The sequence below is a fragment of the Ursus arctos genome, unplaced genomic scaffold (genome assembly GCF_023065955.2).
Source record: "Ursus arctos isolate Adak ecotype North America unplaced genomic scaffold, UrsArc2.0 scaffold_12, whole genome shotgun sequence".
Taxonomy (NCBI): domain Eukaryota; kingdom Metazoa; phylum Chordata; class Mammalia; order Carnivora; family Ursidae; genus Ursus; species Ursus arctos.
Window position 1 is genome coordinate 34,280,222 of NW_026622786.1, and position 27,204 is coordinate 34,307,425.

Below are 27,204 nucleotides of genomic sequence, written 5' to 3' on the forward strand. Positions count from 1 at the left end.
AGTGCTTCTTTCAAAGGACAGAGATAACTTATATTGATAGAGTTGTAAAATCTTGTTCAAATTTTGCTTAAAAATCTAATTTTTCTGACTTTTCATTTTGACAGAATGTTTCCCATGTTTTTGTTTTTGTATTCTCTTAAGATTCTCTAAATCAAACAACTGCTTGGGAAGGTTGGTATCAGGATTCAGATTTAGATAACAGCATAATTCTCCAGAAGACAGCCACAGGCCAGGCATTATTTGCCTGATTTTCGGTCTCAGGGTGGGTGGCAGCAGCCTGGAACCCAGCAACACTGGCAAATAGGGATTTTGTTTTTCCTCTGAAGGATACTGTCTCTTCTGGCAGGATAAGATCAATTCCTTCTAGTCGGATAAGTCAGGATCATGTCCAGAAAGCGGAGATTTATCACTTATTCCGGAGGTGTCTGGTGTGTCTTAAACATTGACACACAACCCCCCTCCCCACAGGCAGCTGCCTTGATGGCCCAGCTCTTCATTTGGCTTTCGTGGTGCCAATTGTTCACTATTTAATCCTCACAACAATGCTAAGAAAATAAGTCATATTATTATATGCATTTTATAGATGAGGAAATTGAGACTTAGAGAAATAAGTAATTTGTCTAAGGACAAACTAACTGAAAAGCAAAGGAGCCATGATTGGACCAGAACTTCAAGCCTATGTTCTTATGCACATCATTGTCGACTCACTCCTCTAGAAAAGGTAAGCATATCATTCACTTACATCCGTATTTTAGAATTTCTGCCAAAATGGCTATTTTTGAACTGAGGCCTTCAAAATCAGAAGCACTAACTTTGGGTTCCTCACTCATTCAATCCTATCAATGAAGAGTGTGTCGGGTGGTAGAAACAGCATGGGTCTAGGACACCTGGTCTGTGAATCACAGTACCTGACACATAGTAGGTGTTCAGTAACCACTTGTGAAATTGAGACCCACAAGTCACTGCGTACATTTGATTATGTCTTTCTCCTGCGTGTTCAAGAGGGCACTCTAATGAAAGATCCCACAGTTCACGCCAGCATCACAGGGGTTGCAAAACATTGTAGTGTAGCATGAAAAACTACCACCATTTACTGAAAATCCATTAAACTTCCTTCACAGTAGAATTTTGGGAACAAGGATAATGGGATAATATAGGAGACTTTTGCTCAAAGTAGCCTCTGCCTCTAACTGCTATTTTGTTCAACTTGTCATAATTTCTAACTTTGTCCCAGAAAAATCTCAAGGGAAAGGAAATTAAGCTGTTTCCCAGATTTGCTTTTTAAAATTAGTCCTGGGCCGGCCTTCAATACTGCAAACATTCTGTGTGGCCACAAGGGAGGATTGCACTGAATTCTTGGACCAACTACGAAGCTTTGGGGGCCTGACAAGCTGAGAGAGTGCAAGAAAAATGACACAGGTGGGTGTTTCGCACTAATTGCTGCCTGCCTTGCTGGTCTGTCCAGGGGCATACACCTCTTTGCCTTGCCCTTCGGTTTGTCCTTGCCCTTTCCTGCTATTGGAAATAATGTCTATTTGCTGCCTCTGCTTGGGTTTGGGGCTGGGGAAAGTTATCCACAATGACTAAATCAGGCCAAAGTTTTGCACAAGTGCCCAGGGACCATCATCAAAGTCCCTGCAGTTTCCCAATCCAAATGGTCCCTTCTCCATGGAGGTGGGAGGTGGCAAAGTCTTACTTGACATTGGCGGCCACCAGCTGGGGTGAGTCATCGCTTCAGAGAACCCATCTGTAAATGCTAGACTTCGGCAAGGACTTGGTTTTTTCATTTTCTTGGGAACAAAGGCATTCAATTTTAAATCTGCATATTCATCATTCTGGAGAAATAAAAACAGTATGAAACTCACTAAAAGATTTAATAGTCAACATTTAATAATTCCCCAGTCATATGTGGGACGAGATTTTGTTCTAAAGAACTTTAACTCTCACAGATATGTGATGGTGCAGGCAACATTCAAGAGAGCTCTCTTTCTTTCCCACAATAGATTTTCTTTCATTCGATGTGGGTTTTCAACAGATTACCCCCAAGAGGAAAATCCTGCCTACTCTCTCTTTTCCTCACGGTGCTGTGGTCGTGGTGTTTTAAGCATTGCTGGGAATTTCTTTTGTATCTGAGTCTTTCTTACCTTCTCATCCTTAAAGTCATCTTTTCAATGACATTCTCTCTTTAAAAAAATTTAATGTAAACTATAAGAACTACACCAGACATGAGTCTTCATCTCAAGGCGGTCCTCTGTTTTTTTCTTAGCCACAGAAAGACTGCTTGGGCCCTGGGAAAATGTAATCTACTGGTTTCAATAGAGAGATTGAGGGAGAAAATTTTAGGAGTCAAACACCCATGAAAGCTCTTGCCAATAAAAATGTGGATTTCACCAAGACTTTAAAAAAAAATATTGAAAATTGGGAGAGATTTAGAGGCACAGCTTGTGATTGAACTATGTTGGTGCTATTCATAAATGCCACTCATTTTCCATCGTACAAGAAATTTACGAAACTTGAACCAATCCCTCTTGCATAGATATTATTCAGTAGTAACAAGTTCCGATAATGGAGAATCAGGTTTCCTTCTGTCTAATCATACGGCCATTTTCCCAACTGTTTCACACATGCTAATGGAGTGTGACAAGTAAAACACATTTGGCTCAGTATATGGTCCAACATGAAATGGCTTCACGACGACGAGGCTCCTAATCATTTTTCTCCTAATCTACCACTGCTTTAGGGGGTTGATGTCTTCCCTGTCATGAGCGATTTCAGTGCACTGATCAGGGTGGACTTGACAGATTCTTTATCAATGTCAAGTGTCTTTTGTGGTTAAGTCCAGTAACGCTAAAACAAAACGCCTCATAGATATTAGATATATGGTGGCATTACAGAATGCTCTTGCAGGCAATAGTTTTTGGCCAACCTATGAGAAGAAAAATGGAGTGGGGCCGAAAATCAAAGGAAGATGCAGCAAAAGTCTTGGCAGTTATTTCTGTGGAAGTCAGACAATGTGACTGACATGGGGCCAATCACTCTCCCCTCCTCCATTCAAGTTAGAATAGAACAAAGAGAAATTGCCAACAAAGAAAGCAATGATCTAGGGGGAGGGGACTGAATCTCAATAGGTTTTTAATTTCAGGAAAAAGAGCAGTATTGCAGAAAAACATGGGACCCCCGCATAGGGTACATGCCTAACTTATCAATTAAAATCATACATTTTCCCTATGAATTTTTCTTTTGACTTGTGAAGTTAATCTGCCAGGCTTCACTAACATTACCAACTCTCCCAATATCTAACGTTAGTGCAAACTGGCTCAGAAAAAATACAATCCAAGAACCTCTGAGTAAAATAGAGACTCTGGTTGATTTTAAATTTGCTTTTGGTAAAAAGAGTCTCCAGTGCCATCAATATTGTGCCTTCTCCAGCAGTCTAGCCATGATAACTTCATTATGGAGAATGTTTGCTTTTTCAGTGCGTAACAATGGTGATTCTACAAACAAATTTTAAAAGATTCTCTCATAAGTGTACAAAGTGAGGCCTGCCAATCCCCTTTCCCCCCAAATAAAGAAAATGTCCCAACCACTTGCTAAATCTGTGGTAAATTTTGTTAAACCAATGTTTCAGAATACCACAATCCAGAATAACATGGGATGCAAGAAGTCTCATTGTCTTTAGAAACCTGAAAGCCAGGGCTAATAAAATTCTCATCAGAGCTGCAAATGGACAGTAGAAAAAAGTGCTCTAAGTGTTGTGGGTGCTAACCTGGAATTGTTATTTGTTACACTATTAAATCCGCAAGTTAGTATGAATGAACAAGACAGACTGCACCCCTTCCTCAGCCATCAGCTGCTCTTCTGCATTACACAGTGAAAGGCTAAAGCTATTTCGCTACTTTCTCCAATTTTTTTTCTTTTTTGTACTAATTTAGAAAGTTGGTACTTTAATGTAATTGAACTCACTGAAGCTAAAAATGTCCAGGCCTTTTTAATAAGGTACCCTTCAATATTAAACTTTGGGGTCTGTTCTCTTCCCAAGTAGGCACTTAACTCCCATTAGCACTAATGGCAGTTGTACACAAACACTGAGTAGGAAATATATATCTCTTTGTCTCTTTGTACTGAGCTCCAAGGGAGACAGAGGGGAAGAAAAGGAAAAACAACTCTGAGATTGAATAAAAGAGGTAGAGTTGCTGATTCATTTACAAAGATGAAATTAATGCTTGGCAACCCCAAATTTCAGGGAACATGCACTTTTAATAAGTGAGATGAGAAAATTTCTAAATCATTTTGAATAATACCCAAACCATGTTTCCCCGAGAAATCTGTTTTACCTCCATCCCCAGCACATACATTAGACCCATTTTGCACTTGTTATGTACATAATGATTCTCGACAACATAAGACAATTTCATGATTTTTTTCTTATCATTTTTACTTATCTACCAGTGAGCCAATTTATGCAGCTTAAACCACTGCTAAAGAAGATGCATCAAAAATTGTCTGTAATCATTACAAATAATAGCACAAAATGTTCACAAGTAGCTGTTTTCTTATCATATTTTCATTAAAACGTCTTTTCACCTGCTTTGCTTTTCCCACGTCTGAAACCTGCATTGTAATCAGTCTTATTAACTGAGAACATAAATATGATTTATTATGGTCTGATAATGGAAGCTACGTGGACTCAGAGAAGGGCTATATTGTCCTTTGATAAAATGGCTCTTTTCTCTCAAATGGAGAGCTCTATCATGAGAACATGCAGAATGTAGTGAGTGATTATTTCCTCAGGGTGAGTGATGGCGAAGCCCGACAGAAAATCTTCTTGTTGACCATGACAGCCTCAGAGGGTCCCCAAACCTCCCTGAGTTTGACAACCTGCAGACACTTTTGATGAACTGTATTCTTCTGTCAGAGACAGCCTGTCTGGGAGGAGAAAAGAGACCCTTATTGTCTGATCGGCTATTATTGTCTTGATCTTTTATAAGCAATCTCTAATGCACATGAATATAATATCCTTTCACACAAGTGCCAAGCATAATAGAAATGTAGTTATAGGACACTCCCCCTGGTTATGTAAATGTCCTTACGCCATAATTAAGAGAGATGGTTGGTGACTGATAGGGGAAAGAAAGAGTCATCAAACTGTTTTAGCATTTCTCCCTATTTTAAAGACTTCAACCAGGGTAAACAGCATTTATGGTAGATATAGGGAAGCAGATTATTTTGAAGTCTCAGACTAAAAGGAAAAATAGTTTTGAATATGGTATTAGTGTTATATTTTTATTAAACATGCAAATGGCAGCTGGTTCTCAGCCAAAAGTGATTATCATGCTGATATGACTTAGAAGAAAATGAGTATGCCTCTCAAAATACCTGGCTGAGGGGTTACAGCAAGAACAAAGCCCTATTAATAAGGAATGTACTTGCACAAATGGGTCCTCCAGTCCAAATAAAGTTCTCCAATAAATTTCCCTCTTATCCATTTCCAGAAGTCCAAATATGGCAAAAAAAAATATTTTTTCAATTAACCAATATATTGGCAGGCAAAACTCTTGCAATTATTGGGCAATTAAATCTACTTCTTCATGTGGCCCTTGGGAGCCATCTCCATTTCTGAACTGTGAAGGATAGTTCTAGATGGTGTTTGTTTGGATTTGATGACAAAGATTTTCTGATCTTCCAGGTAAAATCCAACCAACTTGTAGCAAGCAGGCCAGCCCATGGAGGCCAGCAGCTTGATGCTCAACCTCAGCTGGCGGAAAGGAGAAAAAGACATCACCCACCCAAAAAATTTTAATCCCCCAGCAAAATACAATACTCAATTTTTCATTAACCTTCTGACATCTGGACTCGGAGTATCCCCACACTAATCACTAATGGGTTTTGCATTACCAATTAGTGGAGCGAATTCTCCAGCACTGGTGCCAAAGGGTTAATCATTAGTTTCACACCACTGGGTGGTCAGAGTTAGAAGAGCAGCCCCCAAACCCAAAAGACTGGCGAGTGAGGGGCCGGGCATTGGAGAGAGCTCTCATTATTGAGAAGAAACATGCAGCTCACAGGCATTGACCTCCATACCCCTCTCCTGGCATCTTGCCTCGAGGTGGATTTAAGTAGGATACACGTGTGCGCATGCGCACACACGCGCACATATTTATACACAAGTCGGGGCCCAGAACAAATCACCAATCTAGCCAGTCTCTACTGAGCCTCTTCCATCAAAGGTAGATCAGACCAGAGGGATTCTCTCCCTCTCTCTCTCTCCCTCTCTCTCAGCACCTCTCTCTATTTGCTTCTCTAAGCAATGACTTTCCCATGGGAATGAAAAAATTTGCCATTTCAGAGGGAGCTGGGTTTTGAGAAGTGTTTGATCTCTCTTAAGAGATACTTCTCTGAAGTTCTGCCAACCCTCGATTATCTGTACAAATGAGGCTTAGAGAAAGTATGGAAAGATTCGATTCACAGATAATCTTCAAACTCCAGTTTGGTCTATATTTTAGTTTCTTTCTGAACAAATTGTACCAGAGCAATTAACAAACAAAACTGATTGGATGTTTCCTGTCTCCTTTTATGGTCAATTTTGTGGATGTCAGCAGCATGAGGAAATTGTCAAAACACTGGCAACAAGGAGAGAGGAAAGGGAAGAAACAAAATACCCAGATAGTCTGCAAACTAGATAATCTGCTCCTGAATAATTGAGAAGAATCTAATTTCAAAGATAATAAAAGAAGGCCCAGAGAGCAATTCCGTCTTGAAAACGCACAACCCCTTCCCCCTAACCCCAAAACAGCCAGTAGGAAAACAAATAAGTAAACAAAAAACCGCAAGAAAAATTTGAACCTACTGTCCCCATCCAGTTTTTCCCTGATTTAATCTACACATGTTCTAAGTTAAGTTATATTCTAAAGAGGGTCAGGGCAAGGAGGAGGAGAAGGAAGCACAGAAGACACTTCTTATTTGTGTTCTGTCTAGCTCTGTCGTCAGGTACTGATAGCAACAGGATTGCTTTCAAAACTATACAGCCTAAAACTACTGAAATCGATCCACTTCTCTCTGTCCTTTTCTTCTTTTTTCTTTTCTCTCTCTCTCTCTCTTTTTTTAGGAAACCCAGCATTCAAAAAGGAACAGCAGTGACTCAGCACTTTATTATGTTTTTAGTCCCCAATTTTTTATTCCTTATACCAAAAAATGCTCGAGACCATTTGATACTGAAATCAGAAACTTTGCTACACTTGATTCTCCACGGTGCTTCCACTAAAGGCCAGAATTTAAAACTTCTCAGTTAAGGGAAGAAAGACTCTTAATGAGCCTAATCACGCACATTATTTTGGCCAGAGTCATTGACTGACTGCACTTATTTAGTTCTGCTTTAGAAATGAAAATCTAATAAAGTAACTGGCAGTTTAAATGTCACAGAAATTTTCTCCAACATCCCAACTGGAATTGTGAAAACAGGCTCAAATTCCTCTAATCTCCCTCTCTTTCACCTTCAAATGCCACGCTTCTAAACCAAACCATTTCCTAAGAAATAGCAAAACTTGGTTGGGTTCAGAGGTCGGGTCAAGGGTGGGGAGGAGGAAAACTCTTTCTTCAAGTTGGAGGGGATTTGCTTTTTTCCAAACACTAAGGCAAGAAGGACCGGAATCTTGAGGCTGGGAATGTTCTGTCTCTTGCAACGGAATTCAAAGGAGCCATTGTGTTTGATACTTTTGCTTCCCAATTGGCCTCTGACAGCAACATCAGAAGCAACAGATACTTCAGTTCTACATCTGGAAAGAGGCATTTTTTTACAAAGAAAAAAAAAAAAAAACACTCCTAAAGACACTGAAGCCTAATCACTCTATATTCCATAGTCTTAAAGATTGAGATCTCTCTGATACTATGTGATAACCCCTTGAGTAATGGGAGCAGCTCCATTAGGACTTGAACAGATAGCATTTCTATACTTTCCCCTCAATAAAACTAATATTTAGAATAAGCATACTGGTTGGATGCTTTCATTTCCCCAGCCACTGAATTGTAATGATCATTGTACAGGCTACAGTACCATTTATTAAGGTGCCAACTGGCAAATAAACTCTTCACTAAAATGACTTAGGATGTACAGGACTAAACGATCAAGCAAACAGTTTAGGTTGACCACTGTCCCACTTGCTCTTCTAGAAGATGTATACATCAAGTCCTCAGATTTATGATGGGGCTTTTAAAGTTCTGAATAGTCTGGACCATAATAACCTCATAAATCCATGCTAAAGAACAGAAGATATTCTGAGCACCATGGTCGTTACCATCATGATGGTTGGGACCACTACATAATATACCCTGGTGGAAATTTCCCCCATTTCTAGTGCTACTCTGACCCAAACAGAGATGAATCGAGGGCAGGAAAAGAGAGTAAGAATGGGAGTAGCACTCTGGGAAGCACTCAAGCAGGGACAGGAGAAAGGATAGGGCAGGAGAGGGGGCATTAGTTGGTAGAGAGGTTTTATGAAACCATTAGCAAGCATGATAAAGGGAAAAAAGGCAGCCACTGAGAAAGAATTCATTTCCCAAATTTTAATCACACATGAAGAGCCCTAGGTAATTTTAGTTGTTCTGTCAGCCAAGTCAAATCCTGGGCCTCTCAGAAGCCATTGGAAATGTCTCAGGTTCTCATTCTGCTATTTTGATGGAAATTAAACTTGTAAATCAATAATAGAACAGAACCAACTCGGTGTGAAAGCACTACTCCTTTATCCTCTCCAGCATTCTTGCCCAAATGATTTAAGATTCCCAAATGCAAGTGAAAAAACTTAAGTTTGAGACTTCCTTGTACAATTTCAGCTCAAGTCTCCTATTGAAAGAACACTGTGAAGTAGACATGGAGAATAACACTGCATAGCACTCGTGTGCTCACGGGCTAGTCCCCGAAAGTTTCTGAAGTGATTGGCGTGTGCATCCCAGGGGAATCTGGGGTTGTAGACATGAGCGACAGCAACAGACTTCTCAAACTTGCCCTTGTTCATCCTTCGCTGGCTCTCCTCCACCACCGCCCTTCTTCTGGGCATCTTTTTTCCTCTTCTTTTCTTTTAAATGTATGTCATCTTCTATTCTTTCCTCTAGATTTTTACCATCTGTTATTCAGCTTTATTTTTTTCTATTGTACATTTCTGTCCCAACTTCTTTATTTTTATTGTTCCATGATAAGCACCGCATTCCTCTAGACCACACGCACAACACTAAAGAAGTCCTCCAACTAATGATATTGATGCCCGTTACAGACACAGCCGCTCTCCCCAGCACTCAGCTTTTCTCAGCCTTTCTCACTCCACCAATTAAGACTTTCCACATCTGGAGCAAGATTAAGAAATGCGTATCCATTGCTGGTCCGTTGCTGGTACAAAAATGGTAGTTGCTGAGAAACCCTGAAACAAACACCAACCAAAATGAAAGCATGACATTACCAGTAAAGACCAGAACCAATACTTGGGAAGAATGTCATCCAATCCCTGATTCTTGATCCCCAACTCTGAGACCCCAAGAGCATCCAGGGCATCCATGTTCCCCAAAGGCCTCAGTCTGGTTCTTGATTCTTAACTCTAACCTCTGGCTAGTAAAAAATTAGACTGAAGCCTAATTTGGGGCAATCTCATTTCCTAGTGACTTTACAGTCACCCTTTTGAACACTTCTTCAGGGCTTTGCCAAAATCCTGCATTTTTATTCACTCCACTGTAAAGGCTTCTTTTTGGCTATAAAGACTGATGTCAATTAAAATTACATTTTTTCATCTTCTTGGAGGCTTCACATCTACAACGACTGTGTGACTCCATCTGCCGTAGTGAGTGATCTCTCAGCCATAATCACAGTCTCTGGAGCACGTCATTCCCAGCCTCGCTTTTTTTTTTTACAAGTGTGAAAATATTAAAGTAAAATGTTCTGCAATAGAGCATCTCCTTGTGCTAATCATCTGATTTAAAGTTAAAAAGGTAGAAACTTCATATATGTGACAAAGATTAAAAGAAGAAATGAAATGAAAAATACGGGAAGGGATATTCTCTCCTGGGACTGTCTTTCAGGTGCAAGCATGCGGGTAACTCTTGCTGAATCCTGCTCAGGGAGGGGGCATTAGCCAGAGAAAGCCAAACCTTTAGTTTCCACTTCTTACACAATCACTTCTGGGACTATTGACAGCAGAAGTCAACCAGCGAGAGATCATTTGTCCCAATACACAAATGCACGTCATGTGACAAACACACTAAGGAATTCTCATAAAATGAGGTGGGCGGTAGAGAAAAAGAAAAATCACAAATAGGGTACCCCACATTGGGGAGTCCATCAGTGATGATGACATAAAACTCAATTCAAACCACATAACCATAAAAAAGAAATCTCTTGCCCATGTGACTGGGAAGTCCAAGGTGAGTTCTAGCCTCAGATGAGGCTCACCCAGGTGCTCGAACAGTGTGCTCGGAAATCTGTATCTTTTCTCATCATCTCTTACCTCTGCCTTATTCTGTGTTAGTTTTAGTTTCAGGCAAGATTTTTCTACCTGGTGGTAAAGAAAACCATCAGCAGATCCAAGCTTACACTGACCTTTACCAGGGCATCCTAGAAAAAACTATGTCTTCCTCTTTCCCAGAAATTATATCAAATCCCCAAAGGACTCTTAAGAGTGCTCTTTGGGTCACTTGCTGATGGAGAAACCTGACCATTTGATTGACAGCCTTACCAGAGTACGAGGAATGTGGGAAAGGTAGATCTCAAGGAAAAATGGCTTTTATTAGAAGAAAGGAGAATGGAGGCTGGGTAGTCAAAGGCAGATGTCCTTCAAGCAGTGCTCTTCCAGTCACTTTGAACCTAAATCACTAGCAGGAGCCTTTGGAACTCATTAGCATCCCCTGGCTCAATGGGAAGATAGCACCTCACCTTGCTCCAAGTTACTGCGGTGTTTTTTGTTTTGTTTCTTCTTGCCTGAGTGAAGAACAGACTTCAGCACCTTATGAGCCCCAAGTACATGGATGAATAAGATCTGCTCAGCAGCTTGCAATGATTTCTTTATTGCCATTACCAACCATCATGCAAGTAAGTAGTTACTGACTTAAGAACTCACTATTTACTCAATAACCCTCGATGGGAACTGTGATCCCTTTACACAGTTATAGAAGTACATAATTATAGACTTTTCAAATGGGTATTTCTTTTAGACATTTGCCTGTAATAGCTCCTTCAAAGCTGTTAAGCTTTTATCATGTGAAGACCCAAGTAGAAAATATTTAGTTCACTCCTCATTGACCTAATAGAGAACAAACTCATCTTTAAGATGGTGTTATTGTGTTAGCTTCTTGCCAAGAACACATGGATAGCCTTGTAAAAAAGGTTTGGCTTGGGCTATTTGGGCAGGAAATCACATTGCTATTAGATCACACTCACCTCATTGAGTAATTTAATATTGACACTAAGTCATCATTGGCCATTGTTTCTATAGTCCCTCCTGAAGGAAACCTTGTCACATCCACTTGTCCTGACTTTATTACTATCCAGTGAGGGTCCTATAAAAGTAAAAATCCGCATGGGTTCCCTGAATTCATCCTATTTCATTACTGAAACACAGAGCATAATTCTTATTTAATGGAGAGTATATTTTTTAGGCATATTAAATAAATCGGTCCCACCAAGAAAACCACAAAGAAGATCATCGAGAGATACCTGCTGAGGTCATGGGCTCAGTAAAGTTCTGTGATATACGTTGCAGTGTAATGCATATATCTGACACAATCATTATATGCTCTGTATACCATATACAAAAATTAGTGGCATACCATGTTCAAATGGGTCTTAAGGATATATAGTGAAATTTAACTTGCTTAGTTCAAATTGAAACACCACAAAGTATTCACAACTTTCTCAAAGGTGCTAGGCTAAGTGACAGAGATACAAAGATAAAGTTGGAGATCATGCTTGCTCAGCTACATCAGGATTTTATGTTTACTAGCCCGTGTCCTATCATTCTTGCACTCTCTCGTCTTTACTACTTACAACTTCTCGCTCAGTCTCAGATTAAGTGCAGCTCCTTTCTCAGCTTTCTACCTTTGCACATAGAGCTTCTTCTGATCGGAATCCTCCCTCCTTTCTTCCACCTACACCTTATTAAAATGTCATATCCTCAGAGAAATTTCCCTCATTCATCCAGGCAGAGCTAGCCACACACCATCTCTGTTTCTGAAGCACATTCTACAAGCATCTATTTGTACCATATGCATTTGTTTGAATGTTTTCCCCCTATTACACTTGTGAGCTCTGTAAAGGTCAAAATCATGTCTGACTCATGGCTATCTCTTTAGGACTCTTGCAGAGTACCAGGTACAAACAAGTCTCTAGTAAAATGCTGAGTGATGGTCATTTATTTGACTGCATTCCTTCTGCAGAGAAAAAGCAATGTTGCTCTCACTGCATTTCTGCTGTCCAGGCCTCATAGGCTCCTGGGAAAAGAGATATAGATGCACAAACACAATTAGATTAACTCAGTCAATGCTGATGGAAAGTCAAGAACAAGCAATGGTGGGAGGGGACTTGGAGGTATGAGGAAAAGGAGGAGGGAAGAAAGGGAGAGGGAAGTGGAGAGAGCAAGAGAGAAAGATGGAGTGAGACTTTGCAGAAGGAATAGGACGGCATGAGCTGAGGGGAAGATGAACAGCATGAAGGAAGGAGAAATACAGGAGCTCTGAGGGGAGCGAGCTTGGGGGCAGTGCTAACTGCACGGGTAAGACACAAGACTGCCATGTCAGAAAAGGGGGCTGGATTAGGATGGACCACTGAGGGCCTGAATTGCCAGGCTGAGCAATTTGCAGTTTGCACTCTGCAATGGTGGAGAGTTGAGAAGAAGAGAGAGTGACATGGAGGCATCTGATCGCACCTGGGCTTCGGTAGACCAATGAGGAAGCTATGAAGACTTGGTTTCCAATACTGCAGAATCAAAAACTCAAAACACGCTTTGCAAGAATCTAATCTCTCAGCCAATCTTAGTGAAACCCAGGCCATCCTGGATGCACGAGATGAGAGAATTAGATTGCAGGCGATCAGCCCCAGCATTCTGTCATCTCCAGACCGGCAAGCATGCCAGGCAACTTGCTGTGTCCTCTGCCTGGGACTCACTTAACCCTGGGCATTCTCATGGCTTTCCCTTCTGTCATTAAGGTCCCTGCTCAAATATCATCTTTACAGAGAGCATTTTCCTAACGGCCACGTCAAAACCGCATCCCATCACTCTAGCCTTTTGTCCTGCTTTATTTTTTCCTCAAAGCACTACTGACTACCTGACATTATATTATACGTCTATTTGTCTATGCCCTTACTATCTATATACTCCAAGATAGGGATTGTCAAAGTTTCTATAAAGTGTTAGATAGTAAATATTTTATAATTTGCAGGGCATATTGTCTCTGTAGTAATGACTCAGTGGTGCCATTGTAGCATGCAAGCAGTCATAAACTCATAAATAAATGAACATGGTTGTGTCCCAAAATATCTTAACTCCCAAAAACGGGCTATGGCCAGATTTGCCCAAGGGTCATAATTTGCCAATCCTTGCTTTACTAAAAAGTTCCAAGAGGTCAGCAACACTGTTTATCTGGCTCACTTGTGGATTTCCAGAGCTTGGCACAAAGTTGGCACTCAATAAGTAATTTTTAAAGAGTTCATGAATGAATGGAGTTCTACAGAAAACAGGATTGTAGGAATACTACACCCATGTGAATATATATATATATTCCCTTTGTGATGGTTAATTTTACATATCAACTTGGCTGGGCCATGGTGCCCAGAAATATAATCGACGTTATTCTGGATGATTCTGTGAGAGAGTTTTGGGATGAAATTAACATTTACATTAGTGGACTCTGAGTGAAGCAAATTGTCCTCCATAATAGGGTGTGCCTTATCCAATCAGTTGAAGAACTGAAGAGAACAAAAGAATAACCTCTCTTGAGCAAGGAATTCTGCCTGCAGATGGCCTTTAGACTTGAACTGCTGTATCAACTCTTCCCTGGTCTCCAGCCTGATGGCCCATCCTGAAGATTTTGGACTTGCCAGCTTCCATGATCATGAATCACGCAAACCATTTCCTTAAAATATGTGCACATGCGTGTGCACATGCACACACACACACACACTCTTCTTATTGGTTCTGTTTCTCTGACTAATAAACACATAAATATACAGCAGATTTACTCCATTGGCAAGGTAGGAAATCAGTTGGTTCTGTAGAACTGGAAGACTTCAGCTGGTTGTACTCAAATCATTGTCATAACAGAGCTTTCAAGGATGCCCTATGGTCTTCAGGAAAATGTTTCTCAACATGAAAGAACTTTCTGGGCCTGGCTTCCACCTATCTCCAATTCTATGTCCAGTCAACTTGGGTGTGCACCATACATGAGAGCCATACAACACTGCTCACTCCTCACTGCTCCCTGGAGGTCAAGCTCTCTCAAGTTACTATACCTATGCTACACCCTCTGCCTGAAATAACATCCCACTGCCTTCTCACCTGGCTAATTCCTATCCATTCTTCCACAGTTCCCCTGGAAGCTAGGGGACACAGGACAGGGCTACGTGTTGATTTGCTCCTGTCCTCCCACCTGGTGTGAGCTCCAACGCCCTCAAAGGTAGAGATCCCCTGCTCATCTCTCTATTCACCTCTTCCCACCACAAGTCTATACCTGACATGCAAGGAGGGCATTGATGGGCAAACATCAATAAACAAACAAAATATTTTAAGAAACTAAACCAAGTATAAGATGGTATTGCTTACTTGTGATCTGTGAAAATACAGCTTAGTACCACCCAAGGAAGATGCAAAGTCAGATTTCAGGGGTATTAAGTATCTGCTCTGGGGGGCCTCTGGCTGGGCAGAACTCCCGGTGACTTAGAAAATGACTGCTCAGAGTGAACACCAAATGGGGAGGGGGGAGAATACTGCATTCTCCTCTCAGCTCCATACCATCTTTCTTTCCGACTTCTCAAAACACTAATGAGGTGGGAGTAGGGTGGGAGGTGGAGTGATTAAAAATAGCCGGAGCCTGAGCAACCACTTTCAGCTCTCTCCCATGTCAAAAATGTTGAGCTCTAACTATGGGAGTAATTTGAGGGCCCATGTCTTTTCGAAAGACACTAACAGGAAAATGGGATTTGCTTTACAGCAATGGATAGACAACTTAGCTGCAACACATCTGATCCATGAAGGCAGGTTCACCTGGTTGGCAGGAGCTCTCATTAGCGTGAGTGTCCTTAGTAGATGGCTACTAACTAGATTGAATTTAGTTCTATCAGATTATAAGACTTCCTGGTTCTATCACCGACCTGCTCTAGAACTTTTAAGCTTCGTGCTTTTATTTCTCAGTACCTCAGTTTCTGCATCTGTAAAACAGGGAGAATAATTCTTGCCACCTGCCACCCAGGAGGGTGATGCAAATAAACAAGGCAGCATCTGTAAAGCACTTTGCATTTCCATTACTTCCTCTCTATGAATCTGAAGTAGGATTATTATTACTGAAAATGTCAGCTATCATCTGAAAGGCTTATTTCAATCAAAAGGCTTTCTTGAGGAACATTTCATAAAGGAAAAGTGAAAGCATGCACATTCTCCTTGGAACTATCATAATTAGTCCCAGTAACAGTTGGGCCATTTTTTTTTTTCAGTTCATTTATAGTCAGATTCTACAAAATTGAAAACATCCAACATCTGGGCTGAAAAACTTGTACAAAGCCAGAAAGCCCCCCAAATGGGCATGTGTGGGCTTCAGCGACATAGGAGCCAGATGTACTTTTTGCCTCAACTACTCTTTTCAACCTTAGGGAAAAAAATTATAACTAATTTTCACACTTACAAACCCTTGGTTTTCTTCTCTATTTTTTTAAAGTATCCTCTCCCCAAATAATCAGAAATCTTTAAAAAAGGAATCTTTTAGTGAATGTATAAAAGCATTCAGGGATCCAGTTTTAATATGTAAACTTTCACAGGGACAAATAACAGTTAACATGTATTGTCCCTACATTATGGCCAGGCCCTGTGGTAAGCGCTGAGCAGGTATTATCTCATTTAATCTTTGCATCCACGCCATGAAGCAGGTACCATCATCTTCCCCATTTCACGGGTAAAAATCCAAGAAACAGCTAGATTAAGTAACTTGCCAAAGTACCATTAGTACAGAAAAAAGCAAAGTGTTTTGGTTACTTCTTGAAGTTTGAAAGAAAATTTTGCTTACTTCTACCTAAACACAGCAAGAATTGAAGACAACCTTTGATATAATAAATTTTCCCCCGCCAGATTCAACCACTCTCTCTCCCGGGAAGAGCTGCGCAGAGCCTATAATACAGTTCCCAGAGATGAGCTGATTTGGGCTCTAACAAACAATCCCAACTTGAGAATTTGCTTCTGTTTCTGCCATCTTCTTTGATATTCTAGGGGAAGAAAACACACACATACACTCATAGTAACTTATTTCAGCTATTTGCTGAAGAAAAGCTGTCTTCAATTCCTGTTGTCTGTGGCATGCCACCCAACAGCATCTAGAAGCTTCCTCAGGGAGGCAGGGGAATTTGCTGGATTGCCAAACAGCCTTAGAAAATCTGCTGGGACACTCCATCGAAGGGCTTTGTGAACAAAGATAAAGAAAGCACATTAGCGTTGCCTTGTTTCATGAAAAAAGGAACACACACAACAAAACTTGATTACAAAATCTCATTTTACAAACTCAAGGTAAGATGCACCTCCTTGGGGCAATGGCCCAGCACCCCCATAGGGTTCTTCCACCATGTGCTCTCTAAGTAAAGACCTGATTCGACTCCAAGGGTTGGGTTAGATAAAACGGGAAGGGTTTATGTGCACAGCATTTAACTTTAAACATTTCTTCATGGAAATTTACAATGCACATAATTTACATATTCAATACCAGTGACAATTTACTTCTCCCATCTGAACAGGGCTTTCAACTATGCCACTTGAACTAAATTAATAAACAGTAATTACAGAATGTTGTGTGAGCTAGCTGTTGATGTTGAGCAGATTCTAATCAACACCTTCTTTTAAGGGCCAATTAAAGCTGAATGTATGCAATATAAACATCTTCGAGTATTTAGACATGAACCGCAGAACAAGGTAAAAAAAAAATTAAAATCCAAACAATTAGACTAGGGATGAGCCAGTCAAACCTGGAGAGATGGACCCTTTTCAGCCAGTCTCTAAAGTCATGTTAATTTCTTCAAATGAGGAGATTTTTGTGAAATGGGGAGGGGCTCCAAGGACTCGTTAGGCCAAACCCCATCCGTTTTGAGATTTCTTCAGCATCTTGTATTATTTTCCATATGCTTTAAGTTCCAAGGCATTTCTTTTTAAATTGCCTCAAACACTTTTTCTCCTTAATTCATGTGCATCTCAGCGAAAACTTAATCTCCATATTTCTGACTCATTTATGTATAAATCATCTATGTGCTATTTGGTATCTAAGAAACCTCTCCCTAGGCCCCTTCCTTGGCCATCCAGGAGCTACACAAAACAGAGTTGCCCCAGGCCCCTCTAGGGGGGATTTTATCCCAAATAAATAGAACACATACAAATTACTAAGGAGAGGGATTAGGAGCTATGGGGAGGAGAAATCAGACAGCACTTCAATCAGTTGTCCTCAGAACCAATTGCCTCTGCTTTCTAACATGGAAGCATCTGGGGCTGGCTTCATGGCTTTGGGAAAAAGAGTATAGGGGAGACATTCGAGGAATGGTAAAAAGTTCTGGATAATGTACAGAATGGCAATAGTGACCAATATATGTGGTAGTGAATGGGTTTCTCCCATAGCTGGGAGATAACGATAACCTCATTTCTTCGAAGCATCTCAGAAGGTTGGAATGGGAGCAAATTACCTATAGATACCACTTTATATGGAACAGAAAATGGCATACCCACAAGAAGTCTAGAATGAACCCAGTCTGAGTGGTTGCATGAGGATACACTCATGGGCCTCATTACCTAGAATTACCTGCCTTCCCCTTTCTAACTTAGACTCCAAAGTTATACCTCACCATTGCCCTGCTTCCCTCAGGCTGCTTGACTCCTGCTTTTACAACACACCTGGGCTACCTGTCCTTCCTCTTTTCTACTCGGATCTCCCTTTTCTCTCTCCTGGACTTGCCTCATCCCTAACTGTCCAAACCATGCCCAATCTCAAGGCTAGCTTCAGGCCGCTTCTCTGACTGTGGTTAGTTCCCCACTCCACTGACAGCTATGCTCGTCTTCCCCTCTTAACTAAATTACAAACGACCTGAGAACAGAGACTTTGTACTTAACCTGGCTTCAACATAGCATCTAGCACAGGACTATTTATTTGAGTAAGTGTTAAATGAATGTTTGTTAGATGAATATGAATGAAGCATTCCTTAAAGTGAACAAAATGAAAGTCTCTTCTGGCTTCAAATATTTCCCAAGAAAATTTGGAAGTATAATGATAGACTCTGTACCAGAAATCAAAATTTCAAGATAGTTCTTACTCACTAGTCACATATTAAAGCGGAGGATTATGGAGCCATGGGGCTGGGAAGGACCACAGGAAATCATTTTATCCCATATTCCTGCCTCTGAAGAGGACTATACAAAATACACTCCTGAAAAATAGTCGCTGATTTTTACTCCATGTGGAATCATAACCACAGTAATACTAATAGTGATCATTTATTGAGTGTTCACTACAGGAAGAAAAGGGCCCCTCACCGCTGCCACTAAAGCCTGACTGAGGCCTGGGAGCCAAATTACTATGGGTACAATCCAGGTATGCCCATGAACTGATGCCACCAGAGAAGATGCCTTAGACTCTCCCATCCCTCATCTTTGATCCATGTGAGCAGTTCATTTTTTTGTTCTCCCTCTCTTCACATTCCATATGTTTCCGTGGACAATCTCAGCTGTTTCCCACGGCATCACCCAACATCTCAGCTCAGGAGTAGGAAAGAAGAGAGTTCTGGGGAGGTATCTTAAGCCCATGTGCCTCTCCTGAGGTTTGGTCCCATATTTCTAACCATGCGAAGGTCATCCTCATTGGTGTCATACAGCTCTCTCAAACATCATGTGCCCTCAAATGAATCTCTGTGCCCTTTTCCTGTTAAAACCAGCTCTTTTTTCTCTTTCTTGTTTTCTTTCCTTATAAATGGTATCAGTATTCATCCTCTCACCTGTATCCAAAATCTGAGCTTTATCTTTGATAATATGGTATGGAGGAAAGAGTAGGAGCTTTGGGGTCTAACAGGACTGAATTTGAAAACTGCCTTAACCATTGACTAACAGCTCTGTGGCTTTGGATAAACTTGCCTGAATATATTTTCTCGCCTGAAAATAGAAACATATTAACAAGGCTATCACGTATTAGACCTTCAAAAAATGTATATTTCCTTCACTTTCTTCCTTTTTCTCTCTGTCCTACTCCATCTCCCTCTGTCTCTCTCTGCCTCTCACTCTCCCATAACAAATCAGTCATCAAGCCTTATTGATTATGCATCCTGGGTAACTGCCCTCTTCTCTCCATCCCTACTCTCCTCAACATCTCACCTGCAATAGCTCCTGATCCACATCTTCTGCGCTGTTTCCTTCTTCACTAGTCTATCCTGCTCTGTGCTATCAATTACATGAATACCTAACTCCTCTACATAAAACCCACATTTGTTCACGGTTGCTTCCGGGAGAAAAACCAAACTCCTTGGCAGTAATTCATGACCCCTATACTCCTAACTTACTTTTCCAGTTTTTTCTCCAGCTAATATCTAAAGGTCCCCCGACGTTTTGTCTGGGTTCTCGCCATTCCTTGGCTATGACATTTTCTTTAGTACCCTTAGGTCTTCATGCATGCTACTCCCTTTAGGCCCTCTCCTACATCATTCAACACATACACAACCTGGCAAACTTATACAGACATTACCTGACACTGATTGAACATGAGTTTCTTGTGAAAACCATCCCTGAACCACATAGGCTAGTTAGGTTGCTCCCTCTGAGCTTTCAAAGGCCCTAATTGTGGTGTCTTGTCCTCCTTCCATTCCAACTGTTCCCTGGGTCTTGACATTGCTTTATATAGTTCCACATCCCTACAAGTTGTATATACCCTGAATCCAAATACCTTACATCCTGGCATTCCCTGCCTACAGAAATCCATACTACAGCCATCCCTTCTGGAAGAGCAGAGTATTAACTTTCTAGCCTGGAATTTGGTATCATAGAATCCAAGTTTCCAGTCTTGGCTTCACTGCATATTAACTGCATGATCTTCAACAAAATACCCAAAGTCCCTGAGTCTTAGTAGTACCTTCTTTATGTAACTGTTATAAAGATTAAATAACTAGCATAAAAATAGACATATAGGTCAATGGAATTCAGAGTCCAGAAATAAACCCTTACTTTTTTTTGTAGCCAGTTGATTTTCTACAAAGATTGCAAGACAATTTGACAGGAAAGAATGTTTCAACAAATGAGGCTGAGACAACTGAATATCCACATGCAAAAATAAATAAATAAGGTTGAACCCCTACCTCACATCATATATAAAAATTAACTCAAAATGGATCCTAGACCTAAATATAAGAGCTAAACTATAAAACTCTTAGAAGAAAACATGGGAGTAAGTCTTCATGAGCTTGGATTAGAAAACAGTTATTTGATGTGACATCAAAAACACAAGAGATGAAATAATAAACTAGACTACATCAAAATTAAAGAATTAGAGGCTTCAAAGGACATTATCAATGTGAAAATGTCACCACAGAATAGGAGAAAATATTTGTGATTCATAGATCTGACAAGGAATTTGTATCCAGAATATATAAAAAACTTAAAACTCAAATATGAAAAGACCATAACAACCCAATTTAAAAATAGGCAAAAGATTTGAATAGATGTTTCTCCAAAGAAAATACACAGATGGGCAACAAGCACGTGAAAAGATGCTCAACATCATTAGTTTTTAGGGAAATGCAAATCAAAACCACAATGAGATACCACTTTACACCCATCAGAGTGGCTAAAATAAAAATATGGACAATAATAATTTGTCAGTTTCTCAAAAAGTTAAACAGAGAGTTGCCATATGACCCATCAATTGCACTTTTATGTACATACCTAGGAATATAAAAAATATATGTCCACATGGGTGCCTGGGTGGCTCAGTCAGTTAAGCATCTGCATTCAGCTCAGGTCATGATCCCAGGGTCCTGGGATCAAGTCCTGCATCGGGCTCCCTGCTCAATGGGCAGTCTGCTTCTTCCTCTGTCCCTCCACCCTTGCTCGTGCTCTCTTTCTCCTCACTCTCACTCTCAAATAAATAAAAATAAATTAAAAATTTTAAAAATGTCCAAACTTATACACGAATGTTCATAGTAACATTATTCATAGTAGTCAAAAAATAGGAGCAACTCCTATGTCTATCAGTTGATGAAGAGACAAAATATGACATATCTACACAATGGAATATTATTTGTGATAAAAAGAAGTAGATAATACCTGCTACAACATGGATGAGCCTTGAAAACTGTGCTAAATGAAATAAGCCAGACACCAAAGGTCATATATTGAATTATTCCAATTATATTAAAAGATCCAAATAAGCAAATCCACAGAGACAGAAAGTAGATTAGTAATCACCAGGGGCTAGGGAGATGAGGGGAATAAAAAGTGCCTGGTGACAGGTAGGTATTTCTGTTTGGGGTGATCAAATGTTCTGGAATCAGATAGTGGTGGTGGTTTGCACTACTTTATACCAAAAACACTGCATTATATTTAAAGAGGTGGATTTTGTGATATGGGAAACATATCTTAATAAAGCTATTATAAAAAATAATTAAAATTAAAAAATTTTAAAGATTATATAAGATACTTGGCATGGAAAGTGTACAATAAATGCTAATTACTATTATAATGTTCACCTCTGTTGCTGCATTGTTTTTATCCTGCTGTAATATCCAGATTAATTTCTGGACACTAGAACATGAGCCCCTTGAAGACAGGGGCCATGACTTGCTTAGAACTTATGCCTTTTTTATTTCTCTCTCCCCAGTCCCTGGAGAGGTGTTTGGCATAGACAAAACCGTATATAATATCACATCACATCACGCCACATCACATCACATAAGATAATTATAGATAAATTTAAATGAATGAGTGAGCAAGTGAAGTTTTCACAGACATGTTCAGCACCTCTATATTATACTGGGCTTGAGCTTAGACATTTTCAGGAAAATACAGACCAACATGCAGGGATGCTAACAGTTCCAGGGACCCTTCACAGCTATTCACAACCCAGAGTTTGGTGGGAGAGAGGGGAGAAAACAGAGATGGCGGAATCCTAGTGGTACTCCCTTAGGGTTTCACTTGACTTGACCCATTCACTGATTTACTGTCAGTTCTTCTGAGTTAAAGTTCTTCAGAAACTGTTAAACTCAAACCTCAAAACACAGAAAAACTCAGAGCTAATCAAAAGCCAAGGTTTTTAATTACTTTTATTTTAAGTCACAATTTTCTCACAAAAAGCTGCCAGTGGCTCTTTCTGAGCACTACTGAGATAGCATTAAGTGGGATTTGGAATTCCAGTCCTGTTTTACACAGGATTTCAGTCTCCCTTCCTGCCCCTATGAGAGACTGGCAATCAGTCATGACATATTTCCTACCAAGCCTGGATTTGGCCTAGAAATCCTCTCAACACAGTACTCCAAAAACCACTACCAACCTGTTCCACTTAACTATTGCTGTATAACAACTCACCCTAAAACTCATGGTTTAAAATAATAACCATTTTATTATCTCCCACAGTTTTGTGGGTTGTCTGGGCGTGGCTAGATGGTCTTCTAACCTGTGTAATGATGCCTGGGTTACAGTTATTGGAAAGGCTAAAATGTCCAAGTGAGCTTCCGCGTTCTAGTTGTCAGTTGGCGCTCACTTTCAGCTGGGAGCTCACATGGGGCCATCAACTGAAGAATCTCAGTTCTTCTCTACCTGACTTCTCTGTATCACTTGGGCTTATCACGGTATGGCAGATGGGCTGACGAGTAGAAGCTGCCCATTCTAAAACATCACTTCCACCACATTCTATTGGTCAAAGTCAGTCACAATATCAACCCACATTCAAGAGTATGAGAAGGAGAAATTATCCCCACCTCTTAACGTGAAGAGCAGTTTGTACATACTGCCAGGGGAGGAATGTTGGGAGCCAAACTTTGAGAGCTACTACAGAAATATCATAGGAATTCATGCTCCTCTCATGTGCAGGATATATTCCCTCTCTCCCTAGATCTCCAAAAGTCTCATCCTATCATGGCTACAGCATCAGCTTAAAGTCTGAGATTTCATTATCTAATCAGGTATAGCTGCAGATGCGCGGTCCCCTCCGTACACTCAGGTATGGTTCCTCAAGTTCAAGTAAAGTAAAGGTAAGTTTTCTACTCCCCACACACCCAGCATACAGCAGTGAGAAAGGGACAGGATAACCACAACAGATGCTTCCATTCATAAAGGCGGGAGGGCTATGAGAGGCACATGGAAGTCACTGGTCCATAGCAATTCTGAAATCCTCCAATGTTCCTGGCATAGGGCTCACTTCTGCCCCGTGAAGTAGTTTTCCATGGCCCTTAGTTCTGCCCTCTGAGTCATTTCTTCTTCATTAGAAATGCATTGTTTGATGCAGATTAGCTTTCTTAATCTGCTTCCTGACCATTAGAGGTTAGGGCCTCAGAGACTACTTTTGATTTTTAAGTATGTTTGTCCCTTTTAGTCCATGCTGACATAATTATTTTAAGTTTTTGTGGGCTTGCTATATCAAATTATAATTTAATCTATTAAAAACAACCCACATTCATAAATCTCTCCAAAATAAGTTCCTCTCTGCCTTGAACTGAGAGTCAAGGTGCTATGGGAAAATGCCATGAAGACTCTTGCAAACTCTTTGTTAAAATGAGAGAGTACAGGTAATAGGTTCTTACAATTCTTAAAACCCTACTGTCCAGCTTAGAAGATCTACAAGACACAAATTTAAATCTTTCTGAGGTTTTCACAAAGGGTCTTCCAACCACATCCTTGATCTGGTTTTGACCTCCAAGGTCATGATTTACTGGCAGTGTCATGGAATTAATCTCTGTTTCCAGATTTTAATTTACTTTAAGAATTTTTTTATAGGCTGGAGAGGTTGGGAATGAGAAACTGTTTTATTTTCCAGCTCAGCAGATCCTGGGCTGGGAATGTTCCCTCGTGATTCTGCTGGAAAACGAAATGGTTCCTTCTCTAATTTATCTCTCTCCATCTGTACCTTATCAGGCACCACAAAAAAACAATCACTTGGCCCTTCTTCTCAGGAAATCTTCTCAGGAAAATCCACAAGTTCATTAGATAAATATTTTCTATCTTCCATGTTATTACAGTGTCACTTACTGCCATTACATAATTCAGGTCACCTTTTCTCTAGTCTCCAATACAATTTTCTTATTGTTATTAGCATTGTGTTAACATTCCTCTCAAGATTCTCCTAGAGTTTACTCACTGCCCGATCCCAAAACCAATGCCATAGGTTTATGTTTTTATAACAACAATGCCCCACTTCTAGGTAAAAATTATTGTTTCTGTAGTCTATTAATTGTTGGAGAAAAAAAAAACTTACTCCAAAACTTAGTAGCTTCAAACAACCATTGTTATTGTTTCTCAGAGTTCTGTGGGTCAGGAACTTGGACAGGGCACAACAGAAATGGCTTATATCTTCTTCTCATAACTTCTGCTGGGGCAAGAACATCCAAAGAAGCTTCTTCACTTATGTGTCTGTTGCTTCAGCTAGGATGGTTCAAAGGGCTGGGGGTAGCTGGAATGATTTGCCTGGGTTCATATGGCTAGAGCCTCAGCTGCTGGCTGGGTTCCCCAGTTCTCCTTCATGGAGTCTCAGGGTCCCTCCTCTCTCCACATGGCCTCTCCACATGATCTCTCTAGCAGGGCAAACAGACTTCTTACATGACAGCTTAGGGCTCCCAGGAGCAAAAAGCAGACACTGCCAGGTCTTCTTAAGGCTTCAGCCAAAACTGTACAACCACACTTCTGCCACACTTTACTGGTTAAAGCAAGTCAGAGGAGTGGCCTCAATTTGAGGAAAGGTGGTCACACAATGATGAGAATACCAGGAGGAACAATTTACTGGGGGCTGGGGGAGGGCACCGATATAACTGACTACCACACAATCTACTGGAACTGCCAAGGAAGATGAATTCTGTTTGCCATTCCTGACCTTTTGCTAGATCTATTTGTTCTAGTCTGAAGCATATCACAGCTTGAAAACAGATGTGTGACATCACATAGTAACATTGCCACATGCTGGCTCTGAGCATCTCACACTGATACATGGCCTCTTCTTCCCCTTCCTTTACTACTAATCCCTGCATATCCCTTGACAGACTCAAGTAAACCATTAGTGTTTGGTTTGTCTCCTTCACTCATGTCGCCCATAGAGCATTTTGGAGAAAACTGTTTCAGATTGCCTCAGCCAAACATTAGTTATTAATAGCGGTTCCCATTTCAGGAAGGCCAACTGTTTGCACCAAAAATACAGAGGAAATACCAGATAACCCCTACCCACAGACGGAGAGCACTTGTGTCTCATCTGCTCTGGGGTTAAATGGCAACTGAAAGCTTAAATCTGGCATAAGAGGTAAGGAACACTGAGAATTTATCTATCAGAAGGTGTCTTGCCACAGAGTCCATAGATGGGCTGCAGGAGTCTATGTACTATCAAAATCACATGCAAAATTTTGGATGGTTGTGTGTTTTTCTGGGGAAAAGACCCATTAGCTTTCATCAGATTATTAAAAGGGACTCCATGAACAAGAAAGGGCTGAGAACCTGATCGCACATAGAAATACATGACACACTTTTTCCATCACTCAAGGGCCAACTTGCAACTCATGTTAAAACCACAACTTACCATCTCAATATGCAGAAATATAGACTTGATCAATTATACATACCAAAGATAAGAACAATGCACCTTTACTATTCTCTGCTGCATGATCATCATGCTCCTCCTCTCTGTTTTCCTCTTGTCCTTACTTTCTTTCCCTCTCTATATCCTTCCATTCCAGGTCATCTGAATATTTTAAAAATATTCCAGCCAAGCGGAGTTTCTGCCTTCTTCCGGTTCCGGCCTGCTGAGGGCACGCTGTGGTGACATGAAGCTTCTCACGCACAACCTGCCCAGCTCGCATGTGCAGGGGGTGGGGCCCCGTGGCTTCCCTCTGCACCTCCAGGCCACCGAGGTCCGCATCAATCCCATGGAGTTCAACCCTGACTTCCTGGCGTGTATGATACCCAAGGTGGAGTGGGCAGTGCTTTTGGAGGCGGCAGATACCTTGCATCTGGTCGAGGTGCCCAAAGGGCTGACTGAAGGATATGATCATGATGAGAAATTCCTGAGGCAGATGCACCACGTGCTGCTGGAGGAGGATGTGTTGGAGGGCACCTTGCAGTGCCCAGAGTCTGGGCATCTGTTCCCCATCAGTCGCAGGATCCCCAACATGCTGCTGAGTGATGAGGAAACAGAGACTTAATCGTGAAGGCACTAGTTTTCCAGTCTGTTACCATGAATGTTTTTGTTTATGTATATCCTGTTTCCTAGGTTTGTCCTGTACCCTTGGCCCAATGACACAGGAAACACAGTGTTCTTGAGCTCGATATATTTTTCTCTTTAAAGGTTCAGAACCAAATATACATATATTCCAGCCATATCCCTGGTCATGACTTTACCTCTTTCTGACACTGAATGGCCTGTAATAGAGAGGACCTTACAGCTGGAAGAAATTGTGTTACTTATACCCATGGAATAATTTGAGATGAGAACTAGTAGATTATAACGAAACACTGGTGCATGCTTCTGTGTGCTTTCTGTCTCATTTGGAGATAAGCTTTCCCTTTAACAGTCCCCAAGAATAGAGCTGACTTATGTTGTATACTATTCTGATTAAATTATTCTAGCGATTTTCAATAACACCTTGTGTGGAAGTGCACAAATTTTCCCTTTTTATTTATAGTTTTCTGTTCCAAATGGGACAGAGGGCAGAGAAAGAATTGGTTGCCCCATTACGATGGAGAAGTGCAGATTCTGTGTATGAATACATCCACTCACAGATAACCATCAACCCTTCTTGCCAATTCAATTCATTAAACATCAATGAGC

At 40.7% G+C, this 27,204-nt stretch overlaps 1 protein-coding gene across 1 annotated transcript; it reads left to right on the top strand.

The window, feature by feature from the left end:
• The first annotated feature begins 1,237 nt into the window (after positions 1-1,237).
• On the top strand, positions 1,238-26,964 carry LOC113254449 (multifunctional methyltransferase subunit TRM112-like protein). The gene is made up of 2 exons (XM_044383674.2): positions 1,238-1,419; positions 26,114-26,964. The coding sequence occupies exon 2, from the start codon at positions 26,201-26,203 to the stop codon at positions 26,576-26,578; it is 378 nt and encodes a 125-aa protein (XP_044239609.1). The 5' UTR covers positions 1,238-1,419; positions 26,114-26,200; the 3' UTR covers positions 26,579-26,964.
• The last annotated feature ends 240 nt before the right edge of the window (positions 26,965-27,204 follow it).